Here is a 23421-nt window from a genome sequence, read left to right on the forward strand (position 1 = left end):
AAGTGACGCACCACCTTCTGCGCTGCTGGGACGTCAGGCATGGGGGCCCCCAGACACCGGCACGCCCCCCAGGACGAGGGCGCCCCCATGCCGCCGGCCTCCCTGTGATCTTCCCAGGCAGCTGCCCAGTCTGTCTGTCCCTACAAGGCTTGGGGGATGTGGTGGGAACAAGCGGGAAGGGTCCCCTGAATCCTACAGGTCATTAGAAATAAATACTTATAAATAGAACACAGTCTTAGTTAATTTCTGAGTGGACTGTCTCCGTGTCGCTAACTACTGTATATTAATTATAAGTCTGTCTATGCTTAAAAAAATATTAGAATGTCAGCAATGCCCCCTGACTGGGGCCCTCTGCGCCCCCAGCGTCTCCCAGCCCCGCCCCCCAGGGCGCGTCTCAGAGGAGAAGTGACAACAAACAGGCCTCCGCTGGGAGCAGGACAGGTCGTGTGGCGCAGGCCTCCCGGCCACCGCGCGTCCCGGCGGGGAGGGGACGTGTTGGCTGCCGGTGGGGCAGGGCTGGGAGGCGAAGACAGACATGGAGAGGGGACAGGCCGGCCCGTGGGCCGTCGGGCGGGTGGGTGTCTTCCTCAGACCCTCATCTGGGCAGCCCTCCTTCTGGAGAGCTTGGAGCTGCGGGGGGTGGGGGGGAGCGCGTCAGGAGGCCCTGGGGCAGCCACAGCCGCCCCCGCCCCCGCGCTGCTCCACGGCCGGGCCTCTGGCTGCGGTCCCTGTGACCCCTGTGAGTCACGGGTGAGGGGGGCGATCCCCGCAGAAAGGGTCCGCCCCGCAGCACGGACGTCCGCAGGGGGCCCTCAGTCCCGCGCCCTCCCTGAGCCCCAGGGCAGGCGGGTGCCCGTGCAGGTCGGAGGCGCCGTACCGTATGGTCCCGGCCAGGAGGGGGTTGAAGGCGTACAGCCAGTCATGCATGTCCTTGTCGCTGCTCGCCTGCAGCAGGATGCCACGGTGCTCCGTGCACACCGCGAAGGTGTGCGGGGTCTGCAAAGCGCCGCGGTGAGAGGGGCCGCCGTGCGCCCCCCGCCCTGGGGGCCCGCCCGCCCCGCCTCTCCCCGCCCCGCCCCGCCCCGCCCCCCGCACCTTGAGCATGGCCTGCTGGTCCTCGCTGTACTCCACCTGCGCGGTGGACAGGTTGAGCACAAACCGCTCCACGGCGTCCTTGTCGCTGTTGTACAGGTAGGCGTAGGGCCGCCGCACGACCACGAAGCGCTTGGCCCAGCCGGCCGTGTGCGGCTCCAGGAAGTGCAGGTACCCCTTCTTGGACACGATGGGGCTGTGGGGACGGGGACATCTGCTCGCTCAAGCCCTCCTGGCAGCCGGGGGCCCCGCCGATGCCGCCACGACACAGGTCAGAGCCTGGGCCTCCGAGAAGGACAGCCAGGCCCGAGGCACCAGGACTGGTGGGACCCCCCTCCCCTGGGGGCCAGAGACCACGGCCGCCAGCCCATCTCAGAGCCTCAGTCCCCAGCTGTAAAGTGGACGAACTTCAGAAAAGCTGAAGCTGCCCCTGACATGACCCATGACCACGACCCCCACCCTGGGGCGTTCCCAGGGCCATGGGGCCCACGGACGTGGGCATGGGGGCAACACAGGTCACCTGCAGAGCTCCCCTCTGCGTCCTGCCCTGCGCCCTGCCCAGGTCAGGGACAAGGCTGGCTGGTGACGCTTTAGCAGAGCCCGTCTGGGGCAGCCCCCGCGCACCTGACCCGGACCTCCTGGATGTCAGGAACCAGCAGGCGCTGGGGCTCCTTGTCGGCCTCCGGGGCTCGAGCTGGGGAGGGTGTCTTCTTGGAATCTGCCAGCGGCACGGGCTCTGGGTCCGGGCTGGCGGGCCGGGAGCTGGGCCGGGGGGTCCTGGGAGAGAGGAGAGTGAAGCTGTGGCACCGCTGCCGGGGGGGCCCTTCGCTGGGCCAGGGGCCGCCCCCCAGGGCTCCACAGTGCAGCGTCCTATGGGCCCCTCTAGCCGTCTGCCCGCCGCACTTGCAGTCTGGCCCACCCGCCTGATTCCAGGATTGCACTGAACACGATGGGGGAGCGGGTGGGGGGGGGAGTCCCAGCTGCAAGGGGCTCAGCACCCTTGTCCTGGGGCGCTTCTGCCCCTCCCCCATCACCCCCATAAAGTGGCTGCAGCAACACGTCTTCTCCAGAATCGAGCCGGAGGTGACACAACACTCTCAGGGACCACCCGTGCAGAGAGCGCTGCAGGCCCCTGGCACCTGGGGCCAAGCAGGCCTCTCTCAGGAGAGCCACACGGCTCCCACTTTTTAATTTTTAAGGAGGAAATTCGGAAGCGCTGAAGGATTTTAAAATTGGATGATCAGACAGACGTAAGAGGTGTTAGCGGTGTGGGGGCCCCTTCCCAGCGCCTCCTGGCCGCCCGGGTCCTCATCAGCAGGGCGCGCTCGCTCAGCGCTGCCCGGGTGAGGGATTCTCGCTGTGCGCGGTCCTGACCTGCTGCTGCTGTGACGCCCACTGATCAAGTGCAGCTGCGGCGGAAACAGCCCCAGAAAGCGGGCGGGGGCGCCACACGCGTGGGGCTGCGGGGCGGGCACAGGGCAGACCCCACGGACCCGGGGAGTCGCCCCGTTACTCAGCCCCTGTGCCCCCTCTCAGCGGGCAGCACCGGCAGCTGCTCGGGAGCCTGGCACTCGCTCACCTCAGGTCCACGGCTCCGTACCGCCCTTCGACCAGAGAGGGGCAGGTGGAGGAGGGGGTGAGCGTGGCCGCCTCGAGAGGGGACATGGACGGGTCCCGCAGCAGAGTGACAGACATCTCAGAGAGCTGCGGGAGACGCAGGAAGGGAACAGGCTCTGGTTCTTGGGGTGGGGACACCGTGCAGTGGCTGATTCCCAGTTAGGGCACCCCCACCCCAACCACAGACACCCTCTTCCCAGTCCCCCGACCCCCTTGCTGGGGGCGGGGCCCCGGCGTGGGATGTTGTGAGCCGGGAGCCCACCTTGCTCTCACTGGCGCTGATGCAGACGTGGCTGTGCGTGTACTCTCTGTTGAACGTGTGTGTGAGGAGGCGCAGACACTGCAGGGACAGCAGGCGGCCGTCAGGGGCCTCTCAGGACCCAGCTCGGCCACGGGCTGGTCCCCCAACAGCACAGCGACCAGCCGAGGGGCCTGGCGTGGAGGGTCAGGGCAACCAGCACCTCCGGGCCTCCAGGAAGATGGGGTGAGCCAGGAGGCCTTCTCGGGGCCCCCCAGCTGCAGGGAGGGCTGGGATGGGGGTGGTGAGCTCTCCATCAGTTCAGGTATTCAAGAGAGGGCATGCCACTGCTCAGGGCGGGTGCAGCAAAGGCCCCCAAATCCAGTGTGGGTAGAGGGGGGGCTGCAGTCAGGGGGACCGTAGAGGTCCCTCCTCCTCCCAGGTCCTGGCCGTGACAGGAGCCAACATAGACAAGACGGGGTACCAGGGCCCTGCAGGGGCCAGGCCATGGCCACGCTGCCCACCTGCCGGCTCACCTGTCCCACCCCGCCCACCCTACCTTGACGGCCAGCTCCCGCTGCCTCTCGTTGGGCGTCTCCAGGGGCGATGCTTGGCCGTCAGCCGAGAGTGGGGAGGAGGCGCCGGACGAGCTGTGGGACTCGGAGTCCTCGCTGGAGGCTGGGGAGAGCATCTCGGGGATGGGCCGCTGGGTGGTCTCCAGCTTCTCCCGCAGCAGCAGGTAGTGCCTGGTCTTCTCGACCTGCCCACGAGAGCCGGAGCGGCCTCACCTGCCGCACTTGAGGTGGGGGAAGGGCTGTCCAACGGCCCCACGGAGCACTGGGGCCCCGGGTCAGACCCCAGGACAGCAAACCGATCCGAGGCCACGCTGCTGATGGGACTCAGCCCCCTGCCCTCAAGCCCGGCCGCCAGCACCCCGCCTTCCCTCCATCCCAGCCAGGCACCCAGCCCGAGCCGGCTGTGAGCATGTGGCCACTGGCACTGTGACACCAGCCGCTGGTCCCTGACCTAAGTGACGAGGCCCTGCCCCACCCCGCCGTTATTCTGGCCACCGTCTGCAGGCTGACATCCCTCTGCGGTCAAGGTGGGTGGCAAGGAGCCCATTGGCCCGTGATGGCAGCGAGCGCCCCCGCTCTGTCCGCAGAGGCCTGGGGCCCCGGGCCTGGCACGGACTCACCTCCTGCAGGAGGCTCAGCTTCTCCAGCTCCCACTGGTGGTCCAGGATGAGGCTGTCGCTGCGCGGCCGCCAGCCCGCCAGGTTCTCCTCGCCCCGCACGTAGGCCACAGACGAGTCCAACACCCGCCGGCGCCGCCGCTGCGTCCCTGCACAGAACGCCCGTGTGGCTGCGTCCCTGCCCGTGCCCTGGCCCCGGGTCCACCCTGCCTGCAGAGCCACCCGGGCTCACCCGTGGGAAGGTGTCCAGCATCGTGTCACCCATGGGGGTCACGGCTGTGACCTCTGCCTGCCCTCCCTTTGCGGGGGGGCCGCTCCCCTCACTGTCCCCCAGACCCTCAGAACACATGCCCCTGGAGAGGCATGTGCATCTCACAGGGAAGGGACTCCCAAGTGGCAGCCTAGCTGAGGTCACCAGAGTCACCAAGACACCCCAGGGGACTCTCCTCAAAGTGCCACCCATCCTACCCCCTGCCAGCTGCCACAGAGAGCAGGGCAGATGCCTACCTGGGCTGCCCGCGTCGGCCACATGGCACAGGCTGAGCTCATACACGCCTGTCACACGGTTGCTGTGGGGGCATCGGGGGTGCCGTCACCAGGCCCAGCCATGTCCATGCAGGGGACAGCCAGGTGTCAGGTCCCCATGCTACAGCCTTACAGGCAGTCCCCATCCCCGACCCCCTTCCCTCTGGAACAGCTGATCTACCAACGCTCCCCACCCCCGATGGGCAGCCCAAGGCCCTGAGTCCTGACCCCTCCCTCTTCTTCCCAGCTGTGCCCAGAGTTGCCTGGACACCAGGGTCCGCCACACAGAGCAAGCAGGAGCGTGGTGGCAGGGCCGGTCCTGGCCTCTGGTGTCGGGCCCTCGGGTGCTGCCAGCCTCCGTCCAGAGCTCCCCCACCCCAGTCTGGCCCCCACGTTTACCCAGCCTCTCCCCACTGTGTGCGGGGCAGCCCTGATGCAGATCCCCGTAGCCCCCGGGGAGGAAGGTCACCTGGCAGTGGGGGTGCTGTATGGCTCCCCAACATGCCACAGGTGTACCAACAACAACCCCAATGTCAGGGCGAGTGAGAAAGGCCGAGAGCAGGGGGCCACCAGGGCAGACAGGCGGGGCTCCCGTGCAGGCCGGGCGTGCCCCGGCGCTCTCTGTGTGGAGCCGGTCAGTCCCGCGTGGCCGGGGCACCCGCAGCTCACCTCTCCGAGGCCCGCAAGCTCCCGCTGCCGAAAAGGCTGCGGATGGAGCGCGAGGCTGGCAGCCTGGCGTCTCGGGAGTAGAAGACCATGCAGACATCCTTGGTGACCACGGCCGGCTGCGCACAGCTCTCCATCTGCAGGGTGGGTGGGCGTCTCAGGCACAGGGGGCGGGGGGGCGGGGCGCCAGCCTCCCCCAGACCCAGGCGCAGTCTCTGCTCCCCACTGACGCCCCCTCCTGGTAGCGGGACTGCGGCTCTGCCTCCCAGGGCCACCGAGGGCCGGGTGTCTGTGCAGGGGCCCTGAGGACCCCAACACAGGCTTCTCCACCTCGGGCCTCGGCTGCCTCAGCAGGACTTTGGTGACGCATCCGTGAGAAGCGCCCACATCCGTCACAGTGAGGGACGTCATAAGCACCCGTCTGTTTTCCTGAAGCTCAGCCATCACTGCTGACAGAGCCGACGGGCACTTGTCCGGGCAGAGCCGCACATCACAGGCAAAGTGACCAGAGGGCAGGCGACGCCCCTGCCCCTGCGCCGACCCCAGACCTCCAGATTGCTGGCTCCTGCTCCCAGCCCGCTCCTGCACCCCAGGCCCCGGCGTGGGGGCGGGGGGGCTCCCGCTCTCCCACTGCCTGGAACACAGATTTACTGTCTGGGGGGCTGTGGCCACCACGCAGCACCGAGGACGAGCCACACGGCAGAGACAGCGGGGCGTTGGGGTTGGGGAGCTGAGTGCGCATCCACGAGCAGGAGGGACCGGGGACTCGGGAGGTGGAGGGCCACCGGGGCTGGTCCAGGGCTCAGGGGCGCCCGCGCAGAGGTCTTGCCTCAATGTAAGCAGACAGGGTCATGTAGATTTTCTCTCGGTACGGAGTGACGCGGTTTAGCAGCAGGGAGTTGTGCATGGAGCTGTCCCACGCAGCCTGGAACTGGTAGAAGGTCCTGGAAGGGAGCAGAGAGGAGGTAAGATAATGACACGCAAGCCGTTCTCGGCTGGGATGGGGACATGCAGACGGAGAGACCGACAGGGACGTGTGGGCAACCCGCAGGGAGTGCCGCCAGGGCCACAGGCCTGGAGGGCTGGGTGGCATGTCCAGGAAGGGCAGGTTCCTCCTTACTCCGGACGGGGCGGGGGAACTGGACATGCCACCAGCAGGTGGGCCCGGCTGCCACCTCCACTGTGGGCGGACGGTGGCACACGGTGACCCACAGCTCTCACACGGAAGGGCAGGGAGGGAGCGGAGGAGAGAAGGAAGGAGACAGGGAGGGCACAGGGAGGGACAGGACAGGGCCTCGGTCTGAGTGAGGAGGCACCATGGTCTCTCCCTGGACCCTGAGGAACCAGCCCAGGTTTGCAGACCCCAGGGCCCGTCTCCTCCACCACCGACTGGCCATTGGGAGCAGACGGCCCGGGAAGGAGGCTGGGATTGGAGACCGGGTGGCTGAGGGCAGGCGGGGTCTCTCTGCTGCCTTCCCCAACCCGGAAAGATATGAGCAGAGCCCGAGCCAGGGACGGCAACCCCCTCAAGGTGGGGGCCGCTCGAGCCGTGGACGGCAGAGACCCTGAACTTTGCCTGCCCCTGCAGACGGGGCACGTGCCTCAGTCTCCCTGTGGTCGCCCCATGGGCCCCGGCAGCGCTGCGCAGCCCCTGCCTTGCCCTGTTTCCGTCCGAGCATCCTCACAGAGACAGAAACACGTGTCCGGGGAGCCCGGCCGCGCAGGGCAGAGACAGGGCTGCGGCACCCGTCTCTCGGGGGCACGACCCAGGGGTGCAGCTGAAGCAGTGGGACGGGGAGTGGCCGCTGTTGGACACGCATCACTGAGGACAGAGACCCAGAGGAAGGGCAGTGAGAACAGCAGGGTGACAGGCGGGGGGAGAGCCCAGGGAGGTCAGGGGGGAGAAAGGGGCTTGGGGAGCAGAGGAGGGTGGGCCGAGTGCGCGTGGGAGAGGCGTGGGCTGTACCTAGTGTCATTTCCGAAGGAAACGCTAAAGGCGGGTGGGACACACGGACACACACAGAAGAGATTCACGTGTCAGGACAGCGCCGTCACCGCCGGCACAGGCTCACTGACACGGCAGGCTCCCCGCTCCAAGCCCCACCCACAACGTCTGCAGGGGGAGCCGCGGGTCCGTCCCCAGCAGGGCCAGCATCCCTGGAGCTGTGACCCAGACCTAGAGGGCCGTCCACCGTGGGGCCCCCAAACTCCCAGGCTCTGAGGGCCAGGCCTGCAGGCAGAGCCAGAGGCCGCGTGCAGCCCAGCCCGGCCCAGCCCCAAGGATCCCAGACCACCCAGCTCCACATCACAGCCACCACCCTCGGCCTGTGAGCAGACATCTCTCCCTGCCTGAGACGCCCTGTGGTCAGTCTGGGGCCTGGGTAGCCCTGTCAGCATCAGCACCACGGTCCCCAGTCCCCCCAGGACGCTGGTTGAGGCCCAGCCTGGAGCCCGGGATGAGTACACATGCTCTGACGGGCCTGGGGCTGTGAGAAGCAGGCCCCCCTGCACACGAGGCCCCTCAGAGAGGCCCCCGTTGGGCTAGGATGTGGCTTTGTCCTGATCAGATGCTGGTGGGCCAGAAAGTCTCATAAACCCTGCCTCTGGTGGGTCTCTCTCGGGGGTGGGGAGGGGCTGGGTGGCGAGAGGGGCCCTCCTGGGCCTTTTCCTGCCCATTTCCTGGTGCCCAGACCACCAATCAGACCAGGCCCAGCCTGGCACAGTCGTGGCGCTGCCCCGCCCCATGCCGCCTCCTGCAGACCAGCCTTTGGCCTGCAGCCACGGTGGCTCTGTGGACCACGGGGGCCAGACCCCGGAGCCCGTGCCCCTGAGGCCGCCAGAGTGTGGGGGTCTCACCCAGACCCCAGGCGGGAGCAGACGGTGGCTGGCGTGTGCAGGGCGGGGCGAGTGGCAGCCATGCAGGACGCCCGAGGCTTGCAGGGCAAAGCACGGGGCCCACGGCTGGGCACCCCTCAGTCACACCGCAGGAACACAGACCCAGAGAAGCCAAGATGGCGCAGCTGGGAGGCCGGGGAGGCCACGCCAGGACTCCGCTTGGGAGCAGCACAGGCCCCTCAGGACCTCCCGGGTACCAGGTCCCCCAGGAAGCGCGCCCCTTCCCCACAGCGGCCCTTGCTCTGCCCCGTCCCCCAGTGCAGCCGCCAGGAGAGACGTGCAGCCCAGACGTGGAATTCCCGGGCCGCAGCACCCACGCCACGTGGGAACTTGTTAGAAGTGCAGACCCTGGGCCCATCCCAGACCCGCAGGACTGGCTCCCTGCCGGCCACGCACGAGGCCTGACGTGCGGGGACTCAACAAGATCCCTCATCTAGGTTCTTCCTGGGGAGGTGGAAGCCGCCTTTGGGGCACCAGACTGGACCACCAACTTGGGAAAATCAGACCCCACACCTGGTGGGGTGGCGTGGGGTCGCCATGGGCCCCCAGGCTCTTTCTCAACCCACAGCACTTGACAGGGTCCTGAGGACCCTCTGCTCCGGCAGGAGCATGGGCCCTGGGTAAGACAAAGGGACAGGTGAAGGGCTTGAACCCAGGGTGACGAAGCCCCGCCCCGGGCAACCCACCCGTGCGTGAGACGCTGGCACCTTGTGCGGCCCCCCAGCAACATGGAGCAGTGAGTGTGAAAGCACGCATTCTGCTCGGATGCAACAGGGAGGGTTTTCCGTGAAGTGCTACCTCCACTGCTCCCAGGGCTTCGGTTTACAGTACGTGTGTGGGTCCCCAGCTGAGCGCTCCCACGGGTCACGGCATGTCATCTCCCCACCTCAGGCAGGGGCGGATACTATCCCATCGTGAGTGGGGAGGAACAACGTTCTGGAAGGTTCTTCCACTTGTCCACGCTCACACAGCCAGCCAAGGCCACAGCCAGGCAGCCTCAGCCGGGGCAGTGCAGCCCCTAGTACCCACTCCAGGGGTCCGGGACGAGACCTTCCCCCACAGCTCCCACTGTCTGCTTGTCCCCAGAACCGCCCAGCACAGCGACTCCGGCCATGAAGGAGGCTCCAGCCTGACCTTGGGGGACCGCCTCCTCGCAGTGCCCCCAGGGCCAATGAATCCTCTCCCCCCAGAATTGGGGACAGGCTCCCTGCTCAGGGTGCAGGGGTGAGGCTCATGAAGTCGGGGGTGCAGGGGGCCCTACTGACATGAAGAGGTGTCTCCCTCTCCTTCCCGGCCACGGGGTACTGTTTACACTTTACCCAGAACCTTCCCTGAGGCCGCCATGTTTGAGAGGGGCACCTGGGACCAGCCTGAGCAAATGCAAATTGAACAAAATACCCATGCACCGCATGCAACCCTACTGACTAGCCTGGTGTTCCTGCTCATCCAGGAAACTGCCCCTGGGATGGGTCCCTTCCAGGGATGAGCTGGAGCTGAAGGGATGCCCCCTGCACCTTCCAAGGAGGGAGACTGCCTGGCAGCTGTAGCACCTCAGCTTTCCTTGCCCGCCTCCTGACCAGCCAGCAGACTGCCTCCTCCAGGAAGCCCACCCGACTTCCTAGAGAGGCAAGTCCCTCGTGCCCTCTCCTCATGCAGCCAATGCCCCTGCAGGTCTCTGCCTCACCAAGCTAGTGTCTCCAGGGAGGGTCTGCCACAGCCTTTGTCATTGAACAAGAGCATGTGTGTGCAAACCTCAGGGACACCCCAGCAAGAACCATTCACAGGGGCCATCTGGCCAGGCCAGTCACAGCCAGGTCCTGACAAGGACACAGCCTCAGCCGGTCCTGAGGTGCCTGCCTCCTCCCAAACCCCTGAGCTCGAAGCCTTCCCGCTGCCCACATCATCTTTGAAGACAGCCGACTGCAGGGAACCCCCCGGCACCACTGCACGAAGCCCTGGCCACACCCGCAGGGATGCAGAAGGTGATGGCCTTGGCCCTCTGCTCTAAACAGACTCAAGTCTCCTGGACACAGCTTGGATTGGGGACCGAGGCCGTCTACCCCCAGGGGCCTCAACTGGGTTTGGCAGGGAGCCGAGGTCCCCAGCTGGGATTTGAACCTGGGACCATCCAAGTGAGTTCAGAAACTTACGCTTTACCACCCACGACCTCCTAAAGGGTGTGTGGTGGCCACAGCCGGCGGGGTGGGAGGGGCAGAGGTGGGAGCCAGCAGTGTGGCCCCCGTCTGCCCCAACCTGTCTCCCTCATTCCTCTGCCACCTTTCGAGGAGCCTGCATGCGGGGTGCTGGCTGCCCTCCGGCGGGGTAAGGTTGGGTCGGCACAGGGTGGGCAAGGCTTGGGGTGGGGGGAGCGGGTGCCAGCCAGTGTCTACGGGAGGGCAGCCAACTACCAAAGCAGCAAAATCAAGAGTGGGGCTAAAGGGACTCAGCCAGGGAGGCAAAGAAGCAATTACAAAAAAAAAAAATCAAGGTGTCCAAGGAAATGAACTGGAGGAGATGAGGAAACAGGAGGGAGGGGTGAGCCGGTGTCGAGGGACCCAGGAAGCAGAGAAGGACCTCGGGGCTGGGATGGGGGGAGCTGAGAGGGGACAAATGGTACCTAGGCATGTCCGAATCAAGAAACTGCCTGCAAAACACAAACGGTCACAGGTTAGTGCGGCGGGGCGGGGCGGCGGGCGGCAGTGGCGGAGGAGAGGCAGGCTGCGCAGGGGGGAGCCGGTGGGCCCGCTGGGAGCTGGGAGCTGCAAAGCGCGGGGCCTGGAGCGGGGAAGCCGAGGCTGCGGCAAAGCATGGGGACAGCCCGAGCCTGAGCCCGAGCCCGGCCTGGGGGGCTGAGCCCCGGTGTCCGTGGCGGGAGCAGGGCCCGTCTGCCCACAGAGCAGCAAGTCCATCAGGGGGCCCCGAGGACGTGAGCCAGGGTCCGAGCAGAGGGCGGCCCTCAGGAGGGGCCTGCTGGCCTGCCCGGGGCCACTCACTGAGGAGGGTCCCCAAGCTTTTCCAGGGCAGGCAGGAGCTGGGGCTGCACCGGAAGGGCCAGGCCAAGCATAGGGCCAGAGCAGGGTGGTTTCTGCCTCCCTTTGTCCGAGGACCAGGGCCGTGACCTCAGGCCTGGGGCAGTGGACCCCTGGGGCCACCTCAGTCCCACAGCCCGCAGGGTCCGGAGCCTCCAGGGACGGGGAGAACATGTGCACCAAGACCCCGCTGGCCCGCAGCGCAGTCAGGAGCCGCAGCGGCCTCAGCCCTGCTGGGATGGAGCACGGAGCCGAGGCCTCCCGGGGGCCCCGAGCAGCTGGAAGACCCACAGACACAGCCGCCAGTGCAGGGCGGGGGGCCCAGGAGGCAGCCCTTCCCTTTGCCCCCCACCCCTTCCTGCCCCAAGAACCTAGGAGTTGCCTGAGGTCGAGAGAAAGCTGAGGTCGTCCCCCAGGTCCAAAGCATCACTCAGCATGGCACACAGACGCTCCCAGGGGCGCTGCCCTCCCGGGGTCCCCTGCCCACATCCCTGCAGGTGCCCCCCACCCCTGTGTGGATGGGCACACAGCCTTCGCTGTAGGTTCCCAGGCTGCTTCTCAGTGACAGCTGCCCCTTCCAGCCTGCCTGTCATGGTGCCCCCTCCATGTGAGAACACGCCCCAAAACTCTCCACCCCCCACCCCTGGACATGAGTGCAGGGCTAAGTTCCCTCTGGAAGGTTCCAGGGCAGAGCTGGAAGCAAAGCCTCAACCTCAACTGCCCTGTTGCGGACTCTGCTCCCCACCCACCAAGCTGCCCATCTGAGGGACGGTCCCTTCAAGCCCCCTCTCAAGACCTCTGGACCCCAGAGTCAGAAGAACAGGAGGCGACGCCCCCAGGCCCCTCGTCCTTGTGGCTCTCCCGGAACGCGGCCCCCAGCCGGCACGCACACGCAGCCCTCACCGCCATCACACCACAGGGGCCTGCGGAGGCACCTGCAGCTCCAGCTCCGGGGCTCAGGCAGGTGGAGCCCTGGGGAGCACCCTGCACACCCCCCAGCCCTGATGGCAGCTCCTCAGACACCAAGCCTGCCCACGTCCCCCAGGGCGTGCTCGGCGGTGGCCATTGTGAACCCCCAGTGCCTCGCTGGCTCCAGCGTCTCCCCGTCACATCCCTCCGCCCTGGCTGGTGTATCCTTGGGGCCTCCCGCGCCCTGTCACTGCCCCGGATGCTGGGACTGCCTGGCTGCCAGACCTTGACCATCACTTGGGAGTCGGGAAAGGACTAGTGGGCACACCACCACCCAGGATGCTGGCCAGCCAACCCAGCGTGCCCCTGAAGTGTCTCCAGGACCCCTGGCTGGCTCCCCGCCAGAGGCCACAGCAGCACCGTCGGGGAGATACGGGACGTGTGTCCACCTACCACCTGTGCTGCCCACCCACCCACGAAACTCCCCACAGGACCTCGCTCACCCCCACAGCCCCTCTGCCAGGCGGCCGAGTGAGTGAAAACGCAGACACGCACCCAGGGACTCCGAAGCCAGCCTCCCTCCCTGCCCCCGATCCCTCAGCGGTCAGAAAGCAGGTCTAGAAGCTTCAGGCCGCACACCCAGCCTGTGTGACTGGCCAACCCAGGGCACCGCGGGCTGTCACCCTGGGTCCCGACCTGGGCAGACCCATCACCAGGGACTCAGGGACTGAGCCTGCAGCCTAAGAGGACTCACCGGTCGTCCTGGGCCGGGTGGATGTACCCAGACGAGAGGATGTTGAGAGACAAGATGTTGGGGTCAATCAGGGACTCCTCCGTTTCTGGAGTGTTCCGGATGCGACCTACAGGAAAGGCGAGGGGCCCACGTCACCTCCAGGAGGGCGGCTGGGGGTGCTGGGCGCCTGTTCACCGCCTCTGCCTGGGCCCGCGCTTCTGAACTCAGGCCTGTCCAGGAACCAGCTCCCCCTGTGGCCCCGGAGCGTCTGGTGAAGCCACAAGAGGGTGGAAGGGAGGCCAGGGTGGGGCCTGGGGCAGCCCGCGGCCTTCAGCCAGTGCTCACTCTCCCGTCTTCCCTCCTGCAGACTGCGCTGAGTCCCCCCCTTCACCCCCTGTCTGTCCCCAAACAGATGCAGACTGCCCAGCCCAGAATGCACCGGCCACCTAGCTGCTGGAAAAGGAAAGCCCAGCAAGATGAACAGAGAACGTTCCCTCTCTTCTTTAGAACTGAAGAAGAAAAGGAAGGAAAGAAGCACTGCAGTGTCACCAAATGCTCCCCTGTTTCCAGCCCCCCCAACTGCCCAGGCCACCTGCCCGCACTCGGGTCCGGGATCCTGCCCGGACGCTCAGTCGTCACTTCTTGCTCTGGCCGTGACCGTGGCCCTGACCCCTCTGCTTCTTCCAGGATGGTCCCATCCCTGCTGCCACCCCCACGGAGCCCTCCACGAGCCCCAGGGACACGGTCACAGCCACGCCCAGGGCGGTGGCCTCAGGCTGAGGGCCCACAGGGGTGGACCGGTTGTCTGTGCCCTTGAATGAAAACTGGGAAGCCGTTCTTTACAGGAGAGCCGAGGACACTGCTCTGGCAGACAGCTCCCAGCATGACGTCACAGGAGGAGCCAGCTGGGATCTGCATGTGTGACATGCGTGTGGCTGCCCTAACCTCAGCACTTTAGAAGGTGACCTTCCCAGGGGCAGAAGAGCCTGTTTGGTGGATGTGATCAGCTGCGATGAGGGAACACTGTCACGGCAGGCCCTAGTCTAACCCGACTGTGTCCGTATGACAAGAGGCCACGTGAAGACCAAGGCTTGCAATGATGCATCTACAAGCCACGGAGCACCAGGAGCGCCCAGCGGCCACCGGCAACTTCAAGAGACAAGGAGGGGCGGGAGCGCGGCCACCACCCAACCCCCAGGTCTCAGGCGGAGGCCTCCAGAGCTGCGAGAGGAGGAGCCCGTGTGGTTTAAGCTACACACTGCGTGGCACTATGTGATGGCGGCCCCAGCAAGCGAACACATTTGGAATCATCATGGCTGCCCAGGCTCCCCTTTTTAGGGGAGGGACTGCGGCACAGGGAGGTTAGGTGACTTGGCCGTTATCACACAGCAGCAGGGGCGGAGCATGGGGAGAACTCAGGCATCTGGTCCATGTTCCTCCCTCCAACCTGGCCTCAGCCCCCACGGCAGACCCTTCCCCTCACTCACCCACGACCAGCTCGCGCACTTCCTTCCAACGAATGTGGCTGCCCGTCTCGTGCAGCAGGGTCACAGTTATCCGTCTCTGGATGCCCTGCCAGGTGCCCGGGGAGAGGACAGGGTCACGCGGCCCGGGGGCCAGCAGGGGCAGGGGAGGAGGCGCACGCGGGCTGGGGCAGAGAGGGGCTCGCACCTGGTGGAGCAGGAAGGTCCCCATGCACGGCATGCCACCACGGTGGTCCACCACGGCGGGGATGTAACTGGAGCGAGAGGGAGAGGGACGTGAGGGGCCCGGGGCGGACCTCCTGCCCCTCCCGGCAGTCACAGGGCCCCGCGAGCAGGAGTGAGTCAGGAAAGTCAGCTTCTCCTGCTGCCGAAGGGCGGGGGGCGGGGGGGAGCGGCTAACCCACAGAGACCAGTCGGCAGACAAAGGAACACACCTCGTGCCACCTCAACCAGTGCCCAGCCACACCCACCCGGGGGACCCCCACCCCCACCGGGCACGGGGACCCACTCGCCGTCGGCCTCCAGCTCGCAGATCTCGAAGTGGACCAGCAGGTCGTACTTGCAGTGACGGGGCCCGGGGCAGGGCCGCGTCAGCGTGCTGAGCTTCGTGGCCGGCACTGGGGGCGACAGGAAGGAGAGCAGCGCTGGCTGACGGGGACCAGACCCACTGCATGCCAAGGGCCCACTCGGGGAGGGCGCGGGTGGGGGACGCAGCAAAGGCCGTGTGGGCACCTCGCTCCGAGGAAAACGAGCAGCAGCCCCCGCCCAGGCTCAGTCAGGCCTCGGCGGCACTCACTGGCTCAGGGTCAGATGGGCTCCCCCGCTTCTCCGCCCCCAGGGGAGGAGCGCGGGCCGCACACCCGGGCCCTTGACGAGAGGGCAGTGGCTTGGGACCCACAGAAGCAGCAGGCAAATGCTGGCCCGGAGGCCCACGTCCCGCCAGGTCCCCCCACTCTGCTACACTCCAGCCACAGCCTGCGGCGCCTGGCACACCCCTCGTCCCGGTGCAGACAAGGCTGGTCCCACTGGCCCTCTGCTTGTTCCCAGCTCCTGATGGATGGGCTCAGATGGCCCCAAGCCCACACTGCCTCCCTCCCTGGGCCCCCATGCCTCCGTCGTCTGCTCTAGGAGCCCCTGGGGAACAGGGCAGGCACCACCTGACTGCCAGCTGGCCGCTCGGGCAGGACCGCCCCAGAGCCTGGGAGAGCAGCGGCCCAGCAGCAGGCCCGCACTCTGGCCCCCCGAGGTGGACGCCCAGGAACCCAGCCCACCTGGCTTGGACAGCGGCATGACCCGCGGGAAGTGGCGCCGCGAGGGCCTCAGGGGGCTGCGGAGGAAGAGGCGCTGGTGTGAGGCAACCCAGCCGGCAGGTGTCTGCAAGGGCCTGGGCTGCAGCGGGGACCCCAACTGCCCGCCCCCACCCCCTCAGGCCCCGTGAGACCAGGTAAACCAGGCGGGGACCTGAGCACGTCCTTGCAGAGGGGCGGGAACGGGTGCTGCTGGTAGTGGCCGAAGACCTCGAACACAATGGGCCGGCTCTTGATGTACTCGACAAAGGACCGGGTCACCTCCACTGCGATCTGGGGGCAGGCAGCAGGCGCTCAGAGGGGCGCTCAGAGGGGAGGCCCCGCCAGGCCAGCCCCAGGCCCATCACGGGGAAACCGCGCCTCGCCCAGGCCCTTCCAGCCCTGCCTCTCCTGTCACCCACCCCATGGACAGACCGCCAGGGGGGTGGCCTTTGCCTCTGTCCCCAGGGCAGACGGGGCTGGGCCACAGGGTGTGGCTGCCCTTTCAGAACACAGAGCTTGACAAGGTGACCGAGGCCAGGGTGTCTCTGGGGTCAGCCACTCACCAGGAGTTAGGGGTTGACCTGCACCTGCCCCCCAGCGCTTGTATTTAGAGACAAGGTCTTTGTGGAGGTCACCCACTTAGAATGAGGGCATTCCTGTGACTGGGGATCAGGGTCTGTGCGCAAAGGGAAGTCGGAAAGGAGGAGGCAGGCGCAGCGGGAAGACCCTGTGAGGACACAGGGAGGAGGCGGCGTGGACGAGCCTCGAGGACAAGACTGGGACCCACGCCCCCCTTGGCCTCGGAGCTCCCTGCTCTCACCCTGACCTTGGGCTCCTCATGCCAGACCTGGGAGGCAGTAGCTTCCCAGCTCAGAGACCATCACGTGCTCCCCGTCGCCCGGGGGCCACCTGAGCTCGGGCCTCAGTGACAGTGCAGGCTGCACACCCAGAGATGGGGTGTCTTGGGTCAAACCCCCAGGCCTGGCCTTCGGGTCCTCAACAAGAGGACCATCCCCACCGCCTGGTGACCCTGGCCCCCACGCCAACAGCCCGGCTCTCCTGACAGCCGGGTTCTCCGATTACGGCCGGCACCTCGCGGTCACCTCTTCCTTCCCACACAGGCTGCCTCGCTGGGTGCCCAGCCTCAGCCCAGAACCTGGACACCCCAGATGCTTTACATCCGTGTCGCTTGAGGCTCCCTGCCCCCACCCCGGGCCTGGTGCCCAGCCACAGCCCACACGTCTGCCTGGTGCCCTCATGCCCGGGCCGTGCCCAGCACATGCTGGTGCCCAGAGAGGGGTAAGGAACCACGGAGAGACCAGATGAGTGTTTCAGGGAGGCCCCAGAGGGCCATGCCGTGAGAGGGCGGAGGGCTCTGAGGACGTACGTTCTGCACGTGGTAGAAGCCCAGAGGGGGGCCCCGCCCCGTGTTCTTCAGGGGCTCCGTGGAGAAGGCCTCATCGTGGCGATGAATGAAGCTGCAAAGCAGGAGGGCACGCTTGGCCGGGGTCCCTGGGGCACAGCCCCCCCTTGCTCAGAGTCCCCCGCCCACATGGCCCACCCAGCTGGGCCAAGGCTCACTTGAACTGGCAGAAGATGTCAGCGTACTCCGCGGAGATGCTGGACGCCTGCAGGACGGTCACGCGGAAGGTGAAGGTGCTGCCCAGGCGCAGGTGCTCCAGGCCGGCGTCCAGCGGCCCGTCCAGGGCGGCCTTGTCGGGGCTGCCGAGGGGACCGCCTTCCGGAGACAGCGCTGCTGGGAGGGCACAGCGAGGTGGCAGGGCCCAGAGCCAAGCAGCCGCCCTCGGGGGCCGGGCACAGGGCGGGGCCTCCAGACTGCGCCCCAGGCGGCAGCCACCGTGACCTACCTGAGCAGGTGTTGTTGTTGACCTCATCGGCCGAGGGCCCCATGTCTGCGCCCTGGCCCTGGCCTTCCACGATGCGCAGCTCCTCCTGGGAGGTCCCAGAGCGCGACATCCCCGCCACGGGGCAGGACTCGGACTGGAACTGTGCAGGGCGGGGACCAGAGTGGGAGAGAGCCACTTGGGGGGGCCCTGGGCCACCCAGAGCCGGCAGGGCCTTCGTGGACACTCATCCCAGACCTGCCCTCCGTGGGCAGTTGCCCACATCCCAGGTCTGTTTCCCAGGCCGTCACGGCGGGGAAGGCCTTCGGTTCTGCCCCTCCTCCCCCAGGGCTTGGCTCTCAGGGTCCACGCCTGGTCCCCAGGGCCAGGTGCCCACATGCCTTGCCCTTGGCCCTTCCTGGGTGTCCCCAGTGCTGCCAAGCCCCTGTGAGACAGGGACTCCTGTGGGGACAGGCACTCGGCCCTGGGCTCCAGGGCTGGGGGCGGGGCGGTGGCTGGGCGGATGAGGACAGAGCCTGAGGACTGAGAAGGAGGTGGTACCTTCTCGAAATGCTGGTCGTCAAAGGAGATCCTGGCGGTCCCCGACTGGCGGACGCCTGAGCCATAGTCAGGGGCCTCTTCGTCGGCTGCCGCAGGGACGAGCAGATGGTCAGGGCCCTGCTTGTCCCCAGGGGTGTGGCACAGCCCGCCCACCAGGTCCTCCTGTTGTCCCCCTGCCACCACCCTTGCAAAGCCACCACGACCCTCCCCCCCCCACCGGGACACCCAGCACCCACATGCCCCCGCGCCCCCTTCCTTCACAGCGGCCAGGGTTTCCCACTGTGCTGGGGACAAAACCCAGGCCCTTCTGTGGCCTGAAGGACCCTTAGCCCAGCTTCGGCCACTCTGGTTAGATGTCACCCCAGGAGGCCTTGCAAACTGGGGGGCCTGCAGGGGCGCTAACACCCTGACTCTCCAGCACCCCCGGGCCAGCCGGGCCTGTGCACAGTGGGGTCCAGGGCTCCACGCACAGCCGGGGGTGGGGACAGAGGTGACTTCTGTGGCCACTGAGGCAGTGTTCCCTGTTTTTTTTGTTGTTGTTGCTGTTTTTTGTTTTAAAGTTCCTTCCCCTCCACCACAGCCACCAGACAGAGATGTTAGCTGTGGCCCAAGCACAGGCAGCGTCGCCCTGTCAAGGGGCCGCTCAGCAGGACCCCACTCGCTGGGAAGGAGCTGGTCCGCGAGGATGAGGGAGCCCCCGAGGCTGAAGGTGCAGGGTCCCCTCAAGGGGAGAGGGTGGCACTGGGTGCTCCCAGCATCCCTCTCCCCTGTCCCTCCCCAGTGCCGCCCTCGCTCCCACCCCAGGCTCCCCCCTTCTTGGCAGGGTCCCCGGGGGGCTCCCCCCACCAGTGACATGGCTGGGAGGGGCTGTAAGAGGCCTCTGGTCCCGAGGACAGGGTCACACTTCCTACGGATACGGGGCTGCCGAGGCCGCGGGGAGAGCGAGGTCGCCGGGAGGGCCGTGGCGCAGGGCCAGGCAGGGGCGCATCTCTGTTCTGGAACGATCTCTCACGTTCCGAGTGGACTATGGCAGGAAGTTCAAGCTGGGTCAACAGGGGAGCAAGCCAGGCTGGGACCCCTGGCAAAGGGGGGGCAACGGGGGTGGTCTACCTCCACAGCTATTACAGAGGGGGCCCCCAAGGAGAGGAGAGGGGCTTTCACCATAGGACGGTGATGGGAAGCTTACGGGGTCTACATAAAATTATACACGTGGCTGCAATTAGTCACCCTGCCTGCAGCGTCACAGGTCGCTGCAGCCATTTGCAGGGGAGAACACGCGGCTTTGGACAGGAAAGGAGAACTCCGTGCGGTTTGCAGGGAGGCCGGGAGCCCCTCGTGGCTCTGCTCTAAGAGCTGGAGGGCCCCGGGCCTCAGGCAGAACCTCCCCAGTCAGGCTCGAGTGACTGGGAGCTGCCGGGAAAGCTGACTGCCTGGGAAGCAGGAGAACGGAATCCCTGACTTCTCTAAAACCAGCCTGGTTTGGCCGGGGAGGCAGCACTGTGTGTTTGCGGGGGTTCTAAAGAGACTGAGGCTGAACGGCAGAGACCCGTCATTAACCTAAGTCTGCATAACCTTTAAATAAACAAAGCCTTTTCTTTGCACCACGCTCTTCTATTAAGAGCTACGCTGCTGGCAGCGGCCGGCGGGTCCCTCGTCACCGAGCAGCCCGTGGGCTCTGCTTCAGTCGGGACAGCCTGTGGGCTCGGTTCCACAGCGAGGGGCCCACGGGGCAGGGAGGGTGTGCAGCCCCTGGGACAGAGGCCGCAGGCCCAAAGGAGGGTGTACGGGGCAAAGGAGGCTCAGGACCACCGGGGGTGAGGGTGGGGCAGCCAGTCCTGGGGCTCAGATGGTGAGAGGCGATCTGGGAGAGTCCCGCTCCGCCCCAGGCTGGGGTGTGTGTCCGCCTGGGGCTGCCTGATGGGGGGGAGGTCCCCTGAGCCAGCCCTGGGCCTGCACAGCTCCAGGGGGCCAGGTCACCCCGGAAGAGTCTGGGAGGCCAGAGTCCGGAGCTGGGCATCGGGGCTTCTCCGGAGTTCCTGCCTGGGGTCAGCAGCTGGGCCAGCAGCAGAGAAAGAGCCCCGGCCAGGGCCCTGCGTGCGGCCGGCTGCCCCTGACCGCTGCGCGACTCCGGTGAAGCCCGCGGGGCGCCCCCCTGGGGCCCTGCGCGCACCTGAGATGGCCTGCACGGCCACGCGGAGGAAGCCCTTCACCTCGCCCTTCTCGCTGACGACGGCCACGCGGTGCACCAGCGGCACGGGGTACAGCAGGTTGCTCAGGTACACGAAGGCCCTGGGGGCGGAGGGGCCGCGGTCAGCGCCAGCCCGTGCGCTGCGGGCGGCGGGGGCCAGGGCGGCCGAGCTCACAACACAGCACTGCCAAGCGGAGCGGAGCGCAGGGCCGGGCAGCGGGCGGAGGACGGGGGCGGTCACAGGATGCGCAGCGCCGGGACACACACGGGCGGAGGCGGGGCCGTGCGCCGGCAGCGGAGGCGGCGGGCAGCGGGCCCGGGGCGCCCGCCACACGGACGCGCCTGCTGGCTGACGAGGCAGCAGCTGAGGGGTCAGCCTGCTTCAAGGAGGAGGACCTGGGGACCTGGCCACACCGGGCTACGACGCTGGCACTGGTGGCCGCGGTCCTCCGACACCCACCCGCTTCCCAGTGGCCCTGACGCTGGAGCAGGGCTCGCGATTCCCTGAGCTGCTTCCAGGGACGGTGGGCGGGAGCTCCGTGGTGCCGGCCCCAGCCCAGTGCCCAGGGAGAGCTGGCTGAACAGACTCCCCAGGCCCCACGGCACCGCCTGCTGTGCCCCCGCCAGCTCCCCAGAGCACCCCTTGTCCCTGGCCGTGTCAGCTGGTGCCAGGACAGACCGGACAGAGGCCGCATCCCCCAGTAGCTGCCACAGTCCCTGAGTTCGTCCCTGGGCGAGGGTCACGCAAGCAGCCAGGAGGACAGACAGGACCCTGGGACACCCCATGTTGCCCGAAGAGGGGTGGAGGCTGACATGGAGCAAATCTCCCTGGCTGCCCAGGGGCGCCTGGCACAGGAAGTCCCGTCACGTGAGCCCTGGGGGACAGACCACCTCCGCACACCCCAGTGCAGGGCCCTCCCTCCAGCAGACGCCACTGCAGCTCCTGCTCCAGCCCAGAGCCGCAAACATCTGTAACCCTGAGCTCCCATGGGGCCTGGGGATGGGGTGCCGGGGGGAGGGGCGGGGTTTGGGCACAGGACGGAGGTGTTGGGGAGGAGGAGCACAAGGCGGGGTGTGGGAGGCCCGGGCCTCAGCGCGGAAGGTGGGCAGACAAAGGCTAGAGCAGCAGCAGTGGGGGGAGACGGGGGAGACGGGGGAGACGGGGGGAAGGGAAGGGGAAGGGGAGGCTGAGTCTGCTGGTCAGGTGGGCGCCGGCCCCTGGGGCAGCACCGGCAGCAGAACAGAGTGGGGGGGACCGGGAAAGGCGTCATCTGTCGCCCTGCCTCTCACAAAGCTCGCCTGGGATCGGACGGCACCCAAGCTGAGCTGCCGGCCCGGCACGGCCCCTGTACCCTTCTACGGCCGCAGCACAGACCAGGGGGAGCCTGGCACCGCCCCTCAGGTGGGGCTCCTGGGCGGGGCCCCCACAGCCTCCTGCAGCAGGTCAAAGCCTTGAGTACCATCCACTCTTATCTTTCAAACCCATCAGTTCTACCTCAAAAGTCTCTCTGAAGTCCTTTGGTAGCTTCGTTACCACCAGCCACCCTCCTGCTCCCTCATGGCCCCTACAGCCTGACCTTGAGACGTGGGGTGCAGGTCAGACCCCACCCTCAATGACACACCAGCTCCTTGCTTCACCCCCAGCCCAGCTGCTTAGCCCCCATTCCAGCCACATGGGCCATCAGTCCATCCCAGGCCCTGGGCACAAGGGCAAACTGAGGTCCAAAGAGCGTAGTCCCTGCCAGTCACATGGGTGCCTACCAGGCAGGGACGGATGGGGCAGCACCTGCCTCGGGATGGGGACAGTGGTGGCCCCCCTCCGGGGCACCGAGGCTCCCAGCCAAGGGCCTTTGCTTGAAACTGGGTGAGGTTGGGGGGGGGGGGCTGCCATGAAATGAGTGAAACATGAGGCCCTGAAGGGGAATGGTGGAGGCCCGGGACGCGGGCTGTGGGGAAAGGCCCAGGCCCCACTCTGCACCCCTCCGCCAGGCCCCCGTTTTGGTGCCCCACCACACTGGTGAGGGCGAAGGGGAACAGGCAGCACAGCCCCAGGCTGAAGGGTCCCCAATCCACACCCTGGTCTCCAGCCCCAACCACCCACGGGGCGGGGCCCACAGCAGAGAGATACCGAGGAGGCTCTGGGAGCCCTAGGCACACAGGGGGGTCACAGGCTGCCCACCCCCACATGCACTCTGCAGGGAACCCACAGGACCTTCAGGAAGGGCGGGGACGCCTCCCGCTGTGGCCAGGTGAGGCACTAGGGTCCTCAATCAGGACAGTGTCCAGGAAAGAGGGGTTAAGGGCCACCTGGGGCCTCCCAGCCTCCAAGGTCAGGGCTGCCTCAAAGCCCAAGGCTGGCCCAGGACTGGCTGCCAGAGGCACTTGGGTCCCCAAGGCTCAGACCACCCCCTTGGCAGCCCTGGGCCGTTTGCTCTTGCCACCCCCCGGGCAGCAGGTGTGCCCACAGCCCCTGGATTCTAAGGTACCCACTCTTTCCCTGTCAGCACTGAAACGGGCTGGGCCGACCTGCGGCACCCTCGGGTCAGCCGACCACCCTGCCTTCCTTAGGGGGCACGAGACGTGGGCAGGACGCAGAGGTCCAGCTGCCGCTCTGGCAGATTCAGAGCAGGCAGGGGGCCTTGCTGTCTGGCACCTTTCCTCTAATCCCAGTCCGCCTGGCGATGGTGATGGGCACATTCAGTCAGAAGGGACCAGCCTCAGGGGACTGTGAGCTGGGACTGAAAGGCCCCATGCCCGGTACAGAGCACCCCCAATCAAGAGCACCAGGACAGGAGGAACAGGGCACGAGGTGCAGAAACAGCTGATGTTAACTCGGCCACCATGGGGACCCGAACAGCCCCAGCCCTGTCCGGGGGTCCTTGCCCACACATGGGGTGGGGGGCAGCTCTCGGCCCAGTTGGTGAAGATTCAGGCCGAGCACCTCGGTACGCAGAGTGCACCCAGCTGGGGGTTCCGCCTTAGGGGCACCTCTTCTCCCTCACCCAGTCTCCCCTTCCGGGACCCTCCAGCCACCCATCAGCCCCTTGCCCCCCTCTGGGCAGCTCCTCTGCCCCCCAACTCCTGAAAGTGGTGGTCCAGGCACAAAAGATTATAGGGGGAGAGTGCCTCCCCTGCCTGGCCAGCTCACCCCCCCAGCTC

At 67.0% G+C, this 23421-nt stretch overlaps 1 protein-coding gene across 1 annotated transcript in view; it reads right to left on the reverse strand.

Annotated features, from left to right (window-relative positions):
• Nucleotides 1–464: 464 nt before the first annotated feature.
• Nucleotides 465–23421, reverse strand: part of KIF1A (kinesin family member 1A) — a 63378-nt gene continuing 40421 nt past the window's right edge. Inside the window, exons 28-50 of the mRNA XM_090285342.1 lie at nt 20245–20363; nt 18075–18160; nt 17538–17676; nt 17251–17425; nt 17057–17147; nt 15842–15960; nt 15652–15707; nt 14889–14997; nt 14568–14634; nt 14384–14468; nt 12918–13023; nt 10843–10869; nt 6160–6274; nt 5334–5467; nt 4647–4708; nt 4143–4288; nt 3507–3707; nt 2972–3049; nt 2672–2796; nt 1717–1869; nt 1096–1288; nt 878–996; nt 465–630 (exon numbers count right to left, since the gene is read on the reverse strand). Of these exons, the coding sequence (XP_090141468.1) occupies nt 588–630; nt 878–996; nt 1096–1288; nt 1717–1869; nt 2672–2796; nt 2972–3049; nt 3507–3707; nt 4143–4288; nt 4647–4708; nt 5334–5467; nt 6160–6274; nt 10843–10869; nt 12918–13023; nt 14384–14468; nt 14568–14634; nt 14889–14997; nt 15652–15707; nt 15842–15960; nt 17057–17147; nt 17251–17425; nt 17538–17676; nt 18075–18160; nt 20245–20363 (2548 nt within the window). The 3' untranslated portion in view covers nt 465–587. The remainder of the gene's footprint in view (nt 631–877; nt 997–1095; nt 1289–1716; nt 1870–2671; nt 2797–2971; nt 3050–3506; nt 3708–4142; nt 4289–4646; nt 4709–5333; nt 5468–6159; nt 6275–10842; nt 10870–12917; nt 13024–14383; nt 14469–14567; nt 14635–14888; nt 14998–15651; nt 15708–15841; nt 15961–17056; nt 17148–17250; nt 17426–17537; nt 17677–18074; nt 18161–20244; nt 20364–23421) is intronic.

The sequence above is a fragment of the Furipterus horrens genome, unplaced genomic scaffold, assembly GCF_987537825.1.
Source record: "Furipterus horrens unplaced genomic scaffold, mFurHor1.1.pri manual_scaffold_1, whole genome shotgun sequence".
NCBI classification, from domain to species: Eukaryota; Metazoa; Chordata; class Mammalia; order Chiroptera; family Furipteridae; genus Furipterus; species Furipterus horrens.